The sequence below is a fragment of the Helicoverpa zea genome, chromosome 19 (assembly GCF_022581195.2).
Source record: "Helicoverpa zea isolate HzStark_Cry1AcR chromosome 19, ilHelZeax1.1, whole genome shotgun sequence".
NCBI lineage: Eukaryota > Metazoa > Arthropoda > Insecta > Lepidoptera > Noctuidae > Helicoverpa > Helicoverpa zea.
Genome location: NC_061470.1, coordinates 5,245,363 through 5,262,088, shown reverse-complemented (window position 1 = coordinate 5,262,088; position 16,726 = coordinate 5,245,363). Strand labels below are relative to the sequence as shown.

The window sequence follows — 16,726 nt, the reverse complement described above, 5'->3', positions numbered from 1 at the left end:
GCATTTGACTCCGACAGTGACACTAGATTTATGGATTTTAAGATTTGCCTGCGATTTGTGATTTTGTAATTTGTGTTGAGTCGGCAAAGGGGAGTTTCGTGTTGATAATTTCAAACATTAATATTACTGCATTGAACTTACTCAAAAACCAACAAAATGTCTCGACAAGTATCACGGCTCGACGCCAAGAAAGTTGTAAGTTCACAAATATCCCAATTTACCTTAATAATTTTACAAATATTTACACGTTAATGGACAAAATATCAACATTTTTATAGAATTCCGAACTTCTAACGCTTACATACGGCGCTCTGGTGTCTCAAATGCTGAAAGAGACTGAGAATCCTGAAGATGTGAACAAGCAACTGGAAAGAATCGGCTATAATATGGGCGTGAGGCTGATTGAAGACTTCCTGGCTAGGACTACGTCGACTAGGTGCTTGGAAATGAGGGAAACTGCTGATAAGATACAGCAAGCTTTTAGGTATGTGGGTATTATTTCAGATTACTGCAGTGCTAATCAAATAACCATTTTTTTATCTGTCAGTAAATAAATAAATAAATCATCAAAAATGACCCCTCTCACTGTGGGAGTGTCAGACTCTTACTAAAATCCACGATGTTCTTTTTGAAGCCTATTTGCACCTGAGCAAGGTGCTCTCAAGCCCTGCAAAAGCTTGTAGCCCTTAGGGCATGCAATTTCGGTAAAACAAAAATTACCGGTAAAAAATCGGTAATAAAAATATTTTTACCGGTAAACTGGTAAAACGGTAATTTTTGTAATTTTTTTAAAATGTGATATTATAACAATAAGATTGGGTAGTTTTAAAGCAAAAACTAAATAATTATGCAAAGTATAAGGTGGTAAACGTTTTTTGTGTCGTGGGCCGTAACAAAAAACATGTCATTACCATTCGTACGCGATGTCGCCGACAAAATGCAAGAGAAACGGCTGCGATGGTACGGACATGTAAAAAGGAGTGACACCTGAGGACATCGGCAGTGTGAATGTGATACTCAATCTCAATATACCCGGTCAAAGGCGCAAAGGCAGGCCGAAACCGTGGTGGTTGTGTGTCGTAATGAATGACATGAAAATCTGCGAACTCGAAGAGGAAGATGTCTATTCAGGAGGATAGAGCGAAGTGGTAGAAGGAAGATACGGAAAGCCGACCCCGTCACAAGACGGGATAAACGCTAAGAATTACCGTAAAAAATATATTTTTCATTGAAGGGAAAGCCCTTTTTTATGGTAAATCATCAAATGACAGACTCTTTCTGTCTAAAACCCATGTTTTTTAGTAAGTGTTTTATGGACCAGGGTAGCGGTAATTCTTTCGAACAATCCCGCGGCCCCGGCAGGCCTTGGCCCTGCTGGGCCCCACTGGGTTTGCTGACATCTCCCTGAGGATCCCGTGGAACAACGCGCGCCACTGACACGGGTCTGTTGTCTATGCAGACGGTGGAACGATGAGCCACCCGAACTCACCGCCCACAGACCGACGCCTACGGTGGCCGGGAGTCGTCTCTCGACCCTTGGCGCCTGTGGTGTCTTCCTGGTCCACTACAGCGGCTGGGATGAGAGGTGCTACTCGCAGTCGCTCCGCCGTCTCCTTCTCGAGCATGACTGCTTCGCAGAAGGGGCGACGGCTTCCCATTCCCTCTAGCTCCGGACCATGGCTTGAACCAGGGAAGGACGCGAAAGGTCGCCGCTGCCTATTGCCTCGACGACAATACGGCGGTACCCTTCCCAGGCAGTGCACACCTGGACTGTGTGCTCCACCGTGTCCTCAGAGCTGTCTGCATGGTGGTGAAGTAAAAGCCCTTGCTCAGTAAGGTCATAGAGTAGGTAAAATAAGCATTAGCTACATTTGTACCTAGTATGAGCTGACGGCTATGAGGAAAAAAACAGAATAACCGAATGAATACAATTTGTTTAGATTTTATAAATTAAGATGAGGAAGAAGATTTGTATCTAACTTAGAGATAGTTAAGGACACACAAGTTTACTTTTCTAAAAAACAGCAACTTTAACACTCTTACAATACGTAATGTATGCAACATTACATTATATTCAGCTACATAACAAAGATTTGACGTTAAATGAACAATTGCTATATTTTATCAGAAAAACGTAAAAACCGGTAAATTACCGGTTTCATATTATTTTTACCGGTAATTTAAAACTCGCAAAAATCGGCGATTTACCGGTAAAAACGAAACCGGTTAACCGGTATTGCATGCCCTAGTAGCCCTATCAAAGAATTCCCCAGCTGTGGTAGAATTCAATTATTAAACTTAACTCAATTATATTTCTTTTTTTTTTATAAAACTCCCAAAAGGTGTTTTAGCAACTTTTCTGAATTTAGTTTGCCTAAATTAATTAATATTGTTAATATTCAATGTAAACTAGAAATGTTAGTTAAAAACACCCAAAAGGTTACCTATTTAAAATATTAATCTCCGGCAACAAAACAATGTTTTCACAAGTCCTGTAACCAATTTCAGGCTATACCTCAACATGCAACCCACAGTCACAAGCTGGAGCAGTTCCGGAGATGAGTTCTCTCTGGTCTGGGACCAGTGTTCCCTCAGCGAGTGGGTGGAGATGCCCAATAACGGCTTGAAGTACTGCGCCCTGATACCCGGAGCCATCCGAGGGGCGCTTCAGATGGTGCAGCTTGAAGTTCAGTGCTGGTTTGTGCAGGTAAAAACCTATTTTTTAATTGCTCTAGTATTCAATTGTAACCAGTTACACTGAAATCTGACCCACATATTGTTAGGTAAAGGCAAGGTAGATGGTTATTGCGCTAAGATAGTTTATTGACCTAGATTCTATTGGTCTTACTACAAAAACTTAACCATGTGTCAAACACTTGTCTAAAAAAAGTTTGGTTCCAAAATGAACCTTATTTCAACGTCATAATTTGACATTTTTTTAGAGAAGTCTTAAATTGACGTTTAAAAGTTTTTGTGGTAAGACGGTTAGTATTTAAATGCTATACTTTTGATCATAGATCGGTTTAGTAAACTATAAATTGCTTGCAGTCTCCCCTGTGCCTTTTCTGTATGATAAACATTGTTGCAAAGGTGGTAAAGGCTACCTCTTTATTTTGTATTTTTCTCTTTGCAATTTTTATGTAGGTATGTCTTTATTAAATTAATCAATGTTTTTGTTTCGGGGATGTTTTCAAAAAGATTTGTGCTGAGCTTTACATAATAAGCAAGAAGTACACATTATTTTGCAAAAACTAAACTTACGCGTTATAATGAAACGCGCCATCTAGCGGTAAATAGTTAAACTGAAATGGATAGTCCATCTAGTTCTAGCATAGACACATAGATGTCGCTGATCTTAAAAATTGAAACGGTCATTGGTAAATAGAAATTGGCAGTATTAAAAATATTATTATGTTTAGATAACAGGTTCCTAAAATCACTAATAATTATGTTTTATTTCAGGACCAGCTGAAAGGCGATCCAGTAACAGAACTTCGCGTCAAATACATCAAAAGACTGGAAGACGCAGTGCCCGCCGGCGAAGATTAGACTTATTCCAATGATAATTATTATTGTTTAAATATATTTCTATTATTATTTATAGATACCCTAAAAATATAAGTATATTAATCTATGCAAAAAACCTGCTCATTTCAAAAACCTATCTCAGAATTTAATGTAAAATAATTTGATTTTACGTTATTTTTAAATAATGTGCTATTTCATTCTGCCTTGGGGTTTTAAACACAGAGACTTATCTCAGAAATAGTTGCTGAGTTTTTGAGTAATCATTAAAACTTACCTACCGGTGTTTTTAAGTACATACACTGAGGTGTTAAGAATTGAATGAACCTCTTTACATAATACTCTTCCATACTTTACTTTCGCTGTAGAAGCTACCATCAGTCATTGAAATCATCAAATGACCCCTCCAGCTGTGGGTTAGCAGCGTGAGAGAGCGTTAGACTTCCTGACTAAAACCCACCATATTCCTTCTTAAGCCCCTTATGTGCCAGGGTCGCGTAACTCTCTCGAACAATCCCGTAGGCCCGGCAGGCATTATTCGTTTTTAGATTTAAAACCATCCTGAAGTAGACAACTGTATTTTTGTTTTCTTTTTATGACATAAGAAGAAGTAAATGCTCTTATTATTTTTTACAAATTAGGTATTGTATGAAGTAGGAATCGATTATAATTTATGTCATAGTCAGTTTATTATTTTATGATGCTGTTTTCAATAGAAAGTTTTATAATCGTAAGTGTAAGATGAATGTGAAACATAGTTGTTGTTAAAGAAAAATGTTTGCTCGAAGTATGGTTTAAATTGAATGGGTTTGAATAATAATAATAAAAAATAAAAAAAAAAACAGAATTTGGGTGATATAAAAAAAAAGAAATTATGATCAATTTTACTTTTAAAGCAAGAAAAATACAGTTAGGCGCTTGTTTCTTGTGAAAAGACTGGGAGTTGATCTCAACCTGTCTAAACGTAGTTTGTGAATGTCTGAAGGCACCTGAGATAAATAATCACCAGTATGGAGAAAATTACCTTCGTATCTGAAACGTGGAGAAATCCATGGACATTGTCTATTTTCTCTAAAGTTTTAAGATACAGTCCAGACCTAAACTACTCGTTGTTTCATTTAGGGTATTTCTGAGTATATTTCTGCATTTAGTTTAATATAAATAATTATGTAGGTACTTTTATTGTAAGTAAACAAAATTGTTTCATATAATTTTGTATTATTACCTGTAAACTATGAAAAGAAACGGAATAAAATTGATATTCTATAACTACGTCTTTTTTCTTGTCCTGGTTTTACGAAATGACTTGAACCTGAGGGCGAGTTCCGCAACTCTCTCGATGCGTACCTAAGTTATCACAAAACTTACCTAATTATTTACCATTATTTTTAGAAAACAGGCTCAATTTAAGCACGGTGCAGGAAGAATTTATCTCGGGATGCGTCTGAAATCGCGGAGAAACAGCTGTGGGCTGTAAGTATTTTATCCTGTTTTGGTAAGATCCATACCTTAGAATTTCTATGTCCCCCAGATCGAATTCATATTTCAATCGAACCAGATCGAATTTCAATTTAGGTTGTCATTATTTTGTTATTTAGGTATGACTGTTTTTAGTCAGGTTTTTGAATAGGACCTACAGTCAGACTGTAGGTCCTATCCAAAAACACCTACCTACATAATCAAATTATAGAACAACATAGGTAGGTAGGTATATGCTCCTGCATTGCCTATTGACTGAAAATATGGAACGGTTCAAACCAAACGACTTCCAACTTTAAATCTAGGCAATTAGAGTGGACAATCAAACAACCATCCCATAACGAGCAATCCTAGAACCTCAAGTGATGCAGATTGCATATATAGGTATGTATTTTTATGTACAAAGTGACAATTGAGAGACATCGATGGGTTTCGAATCACGGATTCTCTTGTAAACAATTGACTGACAGTTACACCGAAGTCTGTCCCTATGTAACCAATTTTCACTACAGATAGGCCGTCTGAGTAGGTTCTTTCTTTCCGTTAAGCTTTGGTTTCCTAGGAAAGCGGTGCCGTCATATAGCGGCCGTAATACAGCGGTGAATGACGTCACTAGAACGTTGTCTATGTAAACGAAATGGGGCGGTTTCCTAGAGAGCGGTAACGTACACCGTAACTTCAAAAAGCGGTGCCGCCATTTGCATGACGGCCGTCTTGACAGTGTCAGATGGTTTGGTGAACGTTTTATTGAAAGCGGTGAAGCTTTTTTAATCCGTATTTATGTTTGTTTTTTCGGAACATGGTAAAAAATGAGTTCCAACTCTTGGAGCAGCGAGGACGACGAAATTTTAATAGATTTCGTTCGTAACCACGAAGCAATAAATAATGTAAAAAGTAAAGATTATAGAAAAAGTCAACTAAAACAAAATCGGTGTCGTGAAATTTGAGAAATATTAAATAAATCAGGTTAGTAAGTATAATACAACTAAAAAAAAGTTTATGACGGTGTGTTAAAACGGCCGTGGAACTTTCCACATGTCATCACCGTAAAGACGACCGTCTATTTGCGTCCGTAATATTACGGCCGCTATATGACGGCACCGCTTTCCTAGGTGTTGGATATGGGTGCAGGTGAGACAAAGAAAACACATGTATCCTGAACGACTGTTATATTTCGAATGTAAGAACGTAGGTACGATTAAAGTGAACATTGAATGATTGAATGTTTGACGAATGATTGAAGTAGGTATGCTTTATATAATCTTGGATATTTGTAAAGGAGGTATTATACGTACATCGTGCGTATATTCCAACAGCCCCCCTCAAATGTACAAGCATTTTATACAATCATAAGTCAAAATCGTTTACCCAAACTTGGCTGCAAAACAGCACCTTTTGAACGTCAGGAATTTATAAAAGACAGTCCCCAAAACGCCCACCTTTCACCACTTCCTATGTGTTTTTACTGGGAAGAAGAAGTGGCGCAACAAACTCCCCAGCAACACATGTCTGTCTGTAGGTTAGAAGAACCTTAAACATTGTTTGATATATAAAGTATACAATACAATTTGTACATTGCAGTATAGGACAATATGCAATATTTACATACACTTTATACAGTCATAAATAGTACCTGCTGCATATCAAATTACAATAACTTTGATCAACAGCTTAGATTATAAACATAATAGCATTCTAAATAAAATCATTGAACTGAAATTATTCAAAAATTTACATTAAGTTCAACTTAATTCTAAAAACTTTGCATCATAAGTCAAAGTCAAAACATTTACTTCATTTAGACCATAACAAGCACTTATGAAAGTCAAAAACATAAATAAGTTTGATTCTAGTTGCTCATTCCAACAGTAGCTTCCTATGGAGAAGAACAGGCAAGTAACTCCATGGTTACTTTTTTTTTTTTAAATACATAGTATGGTATTACAGTTTATATGTATTGATACATACAATAACAGCATGCAAAGGTCATGTAGAATCACAAACAAAAACATATGAGAATTAAATTACCATTAAAATGCTTCATGCTTCAAATTTTCATGTTTCACGAAAATGCATGAGTCAAATACCATTTATAAGAATAATTATTAAACATGATATGAATCTTTTAATGTACTTTGTAACTTATCTTGTAATAAGTATAAACATTCACATATTTTACATTAATTAATACTTTTATATGTACATATTTTGTCACCAGACAAATAGTCAAAGGAAAAATACAATTTTACTAGCTGGTAAAATTTTAATTTGGTTATTAATTAGATATTGTTATGTCCTATGGAGCAGGACCACCACATTTCTAAGCATTTTTATCTTGAACTTAATGTTCTAACTTATAATATGCTTTCTTAAAAAGTGTGGCTTTTTTATATATGAGTTTTAAACCTCATGTCATTCAGTTCCAGACTGTTGCCTGGTTGTCTGGTATTTTGTTATTACATTTACTTATTTATTTACATATACAACCTTACATCTACCCTTACAGGACGTGCCTAATGCGGCAGATGGGTTCTTATTAATTCTAAACTAAACTAAAAACACATAAATAACACATCACATCACATCACACAAATCAACACATAAAAACTTAACTAAATTCGTCACAATATCGTTTGTGATTTGTAGGATTATTAGCGATGCTAATACAACTGTTATTAACTTCATATATCATCATTGTCTGTTTTATCAGAATAGAACTATGTTATAATGATTTTATCCAAATAGCTTCTCTTATAGCTTCAAATAAGCATATATTCAGCTTCTGTTGAGGAACCGGCGACTATTTTGTTTCCGTGTATTCCACGAATTTGTACAATTATCAAACACTTCAATTATGTGATCTGTTGTACTTTTGCGGTCAATAACGTCGCCTCAACCGATCAGAATCTGCATACCCTGCCATCAGTTGTTTGTAATCACAAACAACTGATTATTTTACATAGGTCAGCTTTAATTTAAGAGTTCCTTTTATGTATCTCAAAAGATGTTTTAACCACTTCCATAACTTCATTAATTTTACTTTGATACTGACTTATAATACCTATAGCAGCACAAATATTTGGTCATGTACTAAGCATTGCATGCGCATTGCGTACATAAGGCACTTCCATATAGATATCTTCCTTGAGAATGCCTTTCTAAACGGCGGTTTTTACATCCATAAGATGGGCATGTAAATCAAACTGATTTGCAAGAGTTAAAATAAATTGGAAAGATTATATTTGAGCTACTGGAGTCAACGTTTCGTTATAATCTTGTAAGCATTGTTGAGTGACACCACGAGCTACTAATCGGGCTTTATACCATGTAGGTTTACCCAACTCGTTATTTTTAATTGTACATACCCAATTTGAGCATTTTATGTTAAAATTTTTAGGTCTTGCTATGAGAGTCCAAGTATTATTTCTATGATTAGACTCTATTTCACTTTTTGTGGTTTTCAACATATGTATACTAGAATCATCCCCACTAAAAATGTCACAATAGGTGCATGGTAGTGATTGAACAGTTGTGAGCGATAAGCAAAAATGGGTCATCAATCCTTTTATAATCTATTGGGGTACTTTGAGAATTATTTGTATTACGTCTCAGTTTGCTAGATGAAGGTCCAGCTTCTGAGCTATTATCAGGGGAATGATTATGTTTGTGTTTGTTGCCTTTGCCGATTTATCGTCGTTATCGTGCTTGTTAATTTAGGCGGGAATTTGAACAGGTATTATAGAAATACAACTCATCAAATCATCATCATCATTGGCCACAGAGCATCTTGGACAGATGATTGTGGCAGTGCTTGTCTACGCGGTTATTAGTGCCGCAAGCACTTTCTTTCATCAAATCAACATCCCTCGCAATAGGGAATTGGTTATTTTCTGTATTAGGTAAATAGTTTGTAACCATTTTGGTCGTAACCAACTAATATGGCTTTAAATGACTTTTCGTCAAATTTCGAGGCTTTAGTTTTATCATGAACATGTTGAACCGAATCATCATCATTATTTTAAATGTCTTGAATGACTTATTTTCGGTTTCGTATTTTCGGTATTGATTGTGTCATGTTTCGTATGGTGTTTTATTATTGGCGAGCGCTTTTGTGGGTAGTCTATTTGTTAAATATGTATATTAATATAGCTTCATCCCAGAATATTTTATATAATTTCGCACTTGTAACCAATGGTCGAGCCATTTCGGTTAACGTACGATTCATACGCTCCTCGACACCATTTTGTTGTGGCTATTCGATACTGTTAAACAGTACCTAAGTAATTCCTTACAAACACAATAATAATCTTTAAATTCATTAGAAAGATATTCTCGCCCACTATCGCAATATAAATTAGTTTACTTTATGGTTAAATAAGTTTTCACTTTTAGCAACAAAATCTTGAAAACATTTCAGCACTTCTGACTTAGCATACATCAAATATATATAACAGTGTAATATTACACTGTAATGTATAAAATTGTCTATAAAAGTAACAAAATAGTTCTTATTATCTACAGTACATGGTTTTTACCAAGTATGCAAGGTTCAAATAATTCATCAGCATTACCAAATTATCAAATAAAAACATTATTTTCATCAACTACATATTTGAACATAAAATTTTTCTGTTTATTTAAGTGAGTACTATGCCGTATTATTTATACTCTTTTACACAGTCTTGGTTATTCTCTTCAACTAAATTTAAATTACTCAGAGAATTATTACTGTTTAAAAGTAATACTAAAAACATTATTGATTGATGTTCTCACCTGTCATAAAACATTTATTATTTTTAACATAAATGTTGAAAAATTTACCGACATACCAGTCTTTTGGCATATTATAACGTACCTCCGGTGAATATAAAACGTCATCAATTGATCCTTGAATTTATGTTGTTACCTCGATTTACCCTTTACCAAAATCCAGGATTGAAACTCCTTTCCTAGCAACACCGATCTTCAATGGTGTGGATAATTCGACGTACGAGGTTAAAACCTTTTTACATTGTCAATCTTTTAATTTAATTTTATTTTATTTTTTGATTTGTCAATATGATATGTCATCATGATCTGTCACACCAGAATCTAAAAGAAAATAAACAGTATTAGCTATTTTCTACATAATTAGCAGACAATTAACATTATGAAATCATAAAAACGAAACCGCCCTGGTCATTGTTGCAGTATTCAATGTTATTGGCAGACTTTTGAAGTTCACCCATTGATTTATTTTGCTGCATTCCCTTTAAGTAACGGCAGTCCTTTTTGAAATTATTCCGACGTCCGCAATGATCACAATACATTTTTGATATTATATGCATTGAATTTCCTGGTTGATAATTATTTTTATTCTTCTTCTTTCGTGTCGATGACATGTCTTATAGTGAGACTACACTTTGTCAGCCCAATATGCCGCCACAGCGAGAGCTCTAATTATTTTTATTTTGAGTGTGGGTCTCATTATTATTATACAATTCATGTTCGAGTAGGCGTAGTCTTCACAGAAACCATATTGAGTTGCTCATCACCTAGCAACGCAGAAATAACACCGTCATAAGATGTGATATTTTGTTCATTGTTAATGCAATTTTAATTTACACTCTTTCACTGAATTTAAAATTTTGTTGTATTACTTTTAACTACAGAAAACGGCCTGGGCCCATAACCTATTGGATATGGGTGCAGGTGAGACAAAGAAAACACATGTATCCTGAACGACTGTTATATTTCGAATGTAAGAACGTACGATTAAAGTGAACATTGAATGATTGAATGTTTGACGAATGATTGAAGTAGGTATGCTTTATATAATCTTGGATATTTGTAAAGGAGGTATTATACGTACATCGTGCGTATATTCCAACACTAGGAAACCCAAGCTTTACAGTCTTTGCCAAAGTTGATGGTGCACAACCGAGTAGCTACCTACAAGCCGCCACATTTAGTCCATTCCAAGTTGGCTATTGTTTTTCAAAGCGCTCCATTAACAAAGTACATTACCTGGTTCCTGAGATTACAGCGTTCAATAATATTTACATAATATTAGGTTCTTATGAAGTTATAGGTACATACCTATAGATTAGAATACCTATATAGTCTTTTCTAAGAATTGCAGTCACAAGGTTAGTATTTACCTCGCCTAGAAAAACTGAAGATGTTACAATACGGTGTAATAGACGCTCGGGCACGTATCGTTAATTACGAATGTTGACGGAAAACAATAGCCAATAAGTGCTATCGTTGCACACAATGAATTGACATGTTCGATGGGATATCTACATCGGATAGGTAACGAGTCTACGATTTTACATAGGTGTAGGTATCTATCCACTTACCTACTTGTTTAAATCGTAAGTGAAAAATATAATGGTGGTAAATATAGGTACCTAGTTATTTACCTGCTTACAAACCAAGTCTCTCCTGCAAAGTGGGTAATACTGCTTCCATGCATCATCATCATCCTCCTGCCCCTACCTATCCCAATTTTATTTGGGGTCGGCGCAGCATGTTTTCTCCTTCCATACTCTTCTATCTGCCGTCATCTCACAAGTAACATTCTTTCTTACCATATCTACTTTCACACAATCCATCCATCGTTTCTTTGGTCTTCCTCTTCCACTATATCCGTCCACGCAGTTTTTCTGATACCGGCGCTACTTTCAAACTTCCTCTTGTATACTCATTCCTCACTCTATCCATTCGCGAACGTCTTATTTCCGTACTTCACGATTGATAATTCTCTCCCAACTGACCAAGGTGCATCATTCCAGAAAACGAGACAACGGTGATTCACTTCATCCGCGAAGTAGGCATATCACTATTTACTGTACATACATCTATGTACCAGGCTATCAGAATGCACGAAGAGCTAGTTGAAACAGACAATGAGTTCGTTAGGAGTGAGTGCCCTCCTTTGGAGGGTGTCACTCCAAGTTTGTTGCAAAAACCACAACAAATACATCTTACTATCCTTTCAATACACAATCACCTCTATCACTTATATAATAAAGTTCATATTCCATCGAAATTGAGTTGGAGAACGTTAATTTATACTCGGAGAAAAAGTAAAGTGCATCTCCAGATGAAAGTGGCTTGCATCTATGCTTAGATTTTACTTTTAAATATGAAATTCTTGAAAGTAAAAAGGAAGTAGCTTGTATGTTTGAGCGAGGGGGAGGAACTCATACCTTTGTAGAAAGTAAGTATTACGTTAGATGTAGGTAATGCGTCATTATAATATTACAAACAAAGCATAGCTACCCAGACTCTTTAATAATAATACATAGGTATTTGAAAACAATAACGAACTATTTGTTCATTGTACATACTAGTTTCATTGATTTCCTTTCAATTAAGTCGGTTACGAGGAAAAATTCTATCAAAAATAAAATAATCGTGAAGACCATACTGGCCATAAAACTATTAATTTTCCTGCACTTCAATTTTATTACTGTAGGAATGTTTCACAACACATTAAAGTTTTCAAGAACAATGCAAACGTCCTCGTACCAGAACATCAGATGATATTTGCAGCGGCTTTTTAATTAAAATCTGTTTATTATGAAAAAAATATAATACTTGATAAATTATTAATACGATTTACAATCAAAATTATCTATAAAACTATTCCACTGTGTATGAAACACACTGATTGCCCGAGCCTTGTTCACAGGGTCCAAGGCACTGTACTTCAAAGAATTCAGTGCTAAAGTCTTCAACATCCTCAAATCTGCAAGCCTGCTGGCTACACCGACGAAAGCTACATAAAAATCATCAGAAAGAGGATCAGCCTCCCACGCTCCTGGGTCATCACTGGATAAAACGACTGGTAAATTCATACTGAGGAAAATATTCAAAGGATGATTGCGCACATCCTTAACTAAAGACAGAATAGCATTTGAAAGCACATTCACTTCTATACCAATGTCCTTTTGAATTACTTCACGAATCAACACTGGGTGTTTCGCTAGCGCGTACCCATGGCCTATTCTCTTAGCTCCTAATAACACAGCGTCTATTAGGTTTTCGTCAGTCAGTGTTCCATACCAGTTAGTTTCGCCTGCGTGGAAGAAAAAGTTCAGGTCTTGTGCTTGGAGTAGTTGCGGCACAAATTCTATTAATGGATTCCCCGCATCTTCCGGCCCAACTAAGTCGAATCCAGCTAAGAAATCGGGCATTTCCCGCTTTAGTTTCCTCGCCAATTGTATATAAGTATCCAAAACACTTCGATCTACTTTTCTTGATGGAGCAAAAATAAGTTTAGCTCCGATGAAATCTGGGTAGTCTCGGACGAACTTTTTTATAACCTTCCTATAAGCTTTTGCAGTCACCGTCTTGTCGTACACGGTACCATCCAATTCGTACAAATCAGGCAATATACTTCTTACTTCTACATACATAACCTTATCATCTCGGAAAAATTTCAGGGCATCGTAGAAGTACCTCTCCCAGTTCGGTCGATAGGCCAACAGTGGGTACACAGAGCCAAAATACTGCATGAATCTTGTCCAACTCTCTTTGATAGTGGGGTAGACTACGTCAGGGTTGTCACACACCAACGTGAACTGCTTTCTTAGTTGTGCATCGAATTCTGTAACGTTGGCTGCAGCACGTCTTACTGAACTCATCAGCTGCCACGCGACATCACAAGTCATGTTGGGAGTCTTATTGGAAAACCAAAACCGCATTGGTTTGTCTAGACATACATACAGATTGTCCATGTAAGTGAGGTTCACAAAGTAATCCGGGCCAATGATTGCCATATCATGCACATGAAGAATCGCTCCTTTTGGCATACTCTTGATGATCTTATAAACTTTGGAATTCTGAATCTGGTTCTTGAATGTGAAGAAGTGATGCGACAGGTTAAAGCGATCGGGGTGATCGAACCCATAGTTAATTTCGTCAAACTTATGGTTCATCAAACAATAATTCACAGCATTTTCTTTGTCACTTAGTGTCGTGTTTCCACCGAGAGATAATTTTAATTCGAGATCTATTAACTGTTTTCTTTTCTCGTTATAGTTATCGTCACATGTTGCGTAAACAAATAGTGTTGCTACTATAATAATGGAGCGCATTTTGTTACACATTCGTTGTGGTTCAGTGTCAACTCGGTACTGACTTGTGGCTTGGGGCGTCGACCTGTGACATGACATACGAATTACGATAAACCAGCTGTGCTCAGTCGCGAACAATATCGTCATAATTGATATCAATTTATGTTTGTATTGTACGTGAGAGTCAGTTATTGAAATGAATAGTGTATTGATAGATGATCTCTGGAATGCATTAGGTATGAGATAGCTATAGGTACCTATTGTTGTAACTCAAGGCCAAATAAATATAAGATTACAATGTCTGTCATTGTCCATGACTGCGCTTGAAATTGGAGCCGTTTGTTTTTTGCAATTCGATGTGATTAAAACAACGGGATAGATGATACCTATATCAAGGACATCTCTGCTATTTTAGAAAATTGGGCGTGATAAAAAAACAATACAATACCTAACAGTATCAATATAATAGTCGTGTGCAAAATGTTTTACCACCTGCCTACCTTTACGTAATACGTTGTAAAATTGTGAAACGTACGGAACATACCATAATATGTAGTTACTGAAATACATAGATATAACAACAATTCAGTACAAAAAAAAAGTCGTGGTGGCCTAGTGGGTAAAGGACCAACCTCTCAAGTATGAGGGCGCGGGTTCGATCCCAGGTCAGGCAAGTACCAATGCAACTTTTCTAAGTTTGTATGTACTTTCTAAGTATATCTTAGACACCATTGGCTGTGTTTCGGATGGCACGTTAAACTGTAGGTCCCGGCTGTCATTGAACATCCTTGGCAGTCGTTACGGGTAGTCAGAAGCCAGTAAGTCTGACACCAGTCTAACCAAGGGGTATCAGGTTGCCCGGGTAACTGGGTTGAGGAGGTCAGATAGGCAGTCGCTTCTTGTAAAGCACTGGTACTTAGCTGAATCCGGTTAGACTGGAAGCCGACCCCAACATGATTGGGAAAAGGCTCGGAGGATGATGGAACAACAATTCAGTACATACCTATGAATGTTCTGAAAAAGACTACTAGGATTAGGATTTTAATGCAATTAAGGATCTCTTAATTGAACTCGGTGATTAAGTACTCGTTTTCAGTATTAGGAACCAAGTTCTTCTGGGTAGGTAGCTACTTACAAAACTTTTTTCAACTTACCTTTAAATGCACACAAAGCCACTAAGACATCACTTTAATTCCAAAATCACTTTTCAAACATCTAACGAGGCACCGCAATTTAGAAGATTAAAGGGATAGGTGACACCCTGTCTTACATGTGTGCCTGACGTGGCAGCCATGTTTTTTTTCAACGGCAGGGCGGTACTCTAAAGTGCCACTTAATCCCTGCAACCCTTTGCTTGGAAATCAGAACAGAAATGGCGGCTTTTGCATTTTCCCCCCCACTTTGAAACCGAACCCTTTGCAAAACCGATGTTTGTAATATACACCGGTTTTTAAGACTTTTTTTTTCTTTAGTATTTATTATCGTCTCGCGTATTTTGAATAAGTAATTGCCTGACGGTTTTGTGAGAAAGTTCGTCAAAAGAGTTTGCCCTTTTAGTTTTTAAGGCGTGTGGAATGTTTCCGAAATTGTGGAGTGGGAACATGGAGAACATAATGACTAGCGGAGATGGCATAACACAAAATCTCTTTAGAAAGTAGAGTCCCAAAATGTGAGTGTTAGGGGGAAGCAGAACCTACCCATCACCAGTCCAGCAATCTTTGACAAATTAGTCTTGAATTGACAAGAAACCCGAACACCTGATTATTTCTAGTAACTGACCACGCCTACCGTACATGACTTGACCTACAAGAAGGCACCTGACCTACCTTCCTTATGACATCTCCGCTATCTTTCCTTCCTCCGTGGTGATGTCTACGACTGCCTTTGTTTCTGTGAAGTTGGCTTGCTTTAAGTTTATTAAATGCTTCTATTTATCTGAGTTTATTTTATTCATCTCGACATCACATATATTTTTAGTTAATGTAGGCAACTGCTATGTATGAAAAACCTCTGAAAAGCTCAATCTCCTTTTTAAGGGTTCCGTAACCAAAGGGTAAAATGGGACCCTCATACTAAGATTGCATTGTCCGTCTGTCAGATCAAGCTGTATTTCATGAACTGACATAGTTAGACAGTGGTTTTCACATGAACTTAAAACTTAGGTACCTAAAGCCGAAATCTACTTATTTAAATGCCTTGTTGAAATCCTACTGAACTAAACCTATTCGGCACAAACATCTATTGTTTTTGTATTCTTAAATTATTTCTATTAAAGTGCATTACTGTGTTAATAATTTATTTTCTTCATTCGTTCACAGTTTATCAAAAGGCGTGAATCACGGATTAGACATCAGCCTAGTGTAAATGAATGCAAAAGAACCTTAATGTCGTATTTATCAATTAGTTATTAATACGCAAATAATACTCTTATTTAGATAAGTGTAACAAATACCTTGTTTCCTTAATAATATTTGGTTGGAAAATATGTCTGTGTGGTGCCTTTTATTTAAATTGTTAATTTTATATTTACATTTTCTAATTTTTCATTGTTAGCAAGAAAGATCGACTAAGAATAAGAATAAGAATAAGAATAAGAATCTTTATTTGCAGAGACACGGTATTAGGTACAGGTGTTTTGGTAAATTACATAACGTACA

General features: G+C 36.2%; 2 protein-coding genes across 2 annotated transcripts; one reads left to right on the top strand and one right to left on the bottom strand.

Moving 5' to 3' along the window:
• The first annotated feature begins 1 nt into the window (after nucleotide 1).
• On the top strand, nucleotides 2-4,794 carry LOC124639446 (trafficking protein particle complex subunit 3). The gene is made up of 4 exons (XM_047176808.1): nucleotides 2-195; nucleotides 279-484; nucleotides 2,509-2,707; nucleotides 3,463-4,794. Exons 1-4 carry the CDS (start codon nucleotides 157-159, stop codon nucleotides 3,547-3,549), a joined length of 531 nt encoding a protein of 176 aa, XP_047032764.1. The 5' UTR covers nucleotides 2-156; the 3' UTR covers nucleotides 3,550-4,794.
• Nucleotides 4,795-12,263: 7,469 nt separating this feature from the next.
• On the bottom strand, nucleotides 12,264-15,397 carry LOC124639867 (adenosine deaminase 2-A-like). The gene is made up of 2 exons (XM_047177373.1): nucleotides 15,224-15,397; nucleotides 12,264-14,154 (listed from the first exon to the last, which is right to left on the bottom strand). The coding sequence occupies exon 2, from the start codon at nucleotides 14,100-14,102 to the stop codon at nucleotides 12,600-12,602; it is 1,503 nt and encodes a 500-aa protein (XP_047033329.1). The 5' UTR covers nucleotides 14,103-14,154; nucleotides 15,224-15,397; the 3' UTR covers nucleotides 12,264-12,599.
• Nucleotides 15,398-16,726: the final 1,329 nt, after the last annotated feature.